The 664-nt window shown below is 54.5% G+C and overlaps 1 protein-coding gene across 1 annotated transcript in view; it reads right to left on the bottom strand.

Moving 5' to 3' along the window:
* Positions 1 to 664, bottom strand: part of LOC119587106 (polycystin-2-like) — a gene marked incomplete at its 5' end in the record, with an annotated part of 16,305 nt that overhangs the window by 6,731 nt on the left and 8,910 nt on the right. Inside the window, 2 exon segments of the mRNA XM_037935857.1 lie at positions 52 to 183; positions 490 to 620. Coding sequence (XP_037791785.1) covers positions 52 to 183; positions 490 to 620 — 263 coding nt within the window.

Genomic DNA, 664 nt, shown 5'->3' with positions numbered 1-664 from the left:
AAGGAGAGCGGACACCCGCGGCCGCAGGAGCAATCGGAGGTAGAACCCGACCTGTCTGAGGCGCGCGACGCCCAGCATCCTGTTCTCGTAGAGGATGTTCCGGTTGTCGGCCTGTGTGGCGGTCTGGTCCCGGTCGTACCAGTACTCCCAGTACAGTCCGTCCAGCAACACGTTCTCCGTGAACTGGACACGAAGAGAAACAGGAGGGGTGGTGTCAGTCAAGCAATGAGGCCACATAAATGACGATCAAGATGATCAAAAATAACATAGTCATCATGACCATATCTATGATCGCATTGCTGTTACTAGTAGCGTAAGCTTTTACTAGTGACAATAATCACAAAGAACAGTAGTGAGAATAATGAAGAGCAATTTGACAATCGCGACATTCGCGATGACAGCAAACAGCAAAAATGACCCTCCTCCCACAGGACAACCCACGGGAGGCCGCCGTTCCCACCCACACTCGCAGCCGCTCGCATCACTCACCCTCCAGAAGTCCATGACCTGCGTGGAGCCTCTGAAGGTGTTCTTGGTGTCGGGGTAGGGCGTGTCCAGGAAGAGGTCGCTCAGCACCTTGGTGTAGTAGTACATGGTGGGCGAAGTCATGCCGAAGGTCACTGCAGGGAGGGAGGCGGGTTATCGCACTGCTTACTTCCCCGGT

This window comes from Penaeus monodon, chromosome 22 (genome assembly GCF_015228065.2).
Source record: "Penaeus monodon isolate SGIC_2016 chromosome 22, NSTDA_Pmon_1, whole genome shotgun sequence".
Classification (NCBI taxonomy): Eukaryota; Metazoa; Arthropoda; class Malacostraca; order Decapoda; family Penaeidae; genus Penaeus; species Penaeus monodon.
The sequence above is the reverse complement of the archived record's forward strand: the minus strand, read 5'-3'. Positions and strand labels throughout refer to the sequence as shown.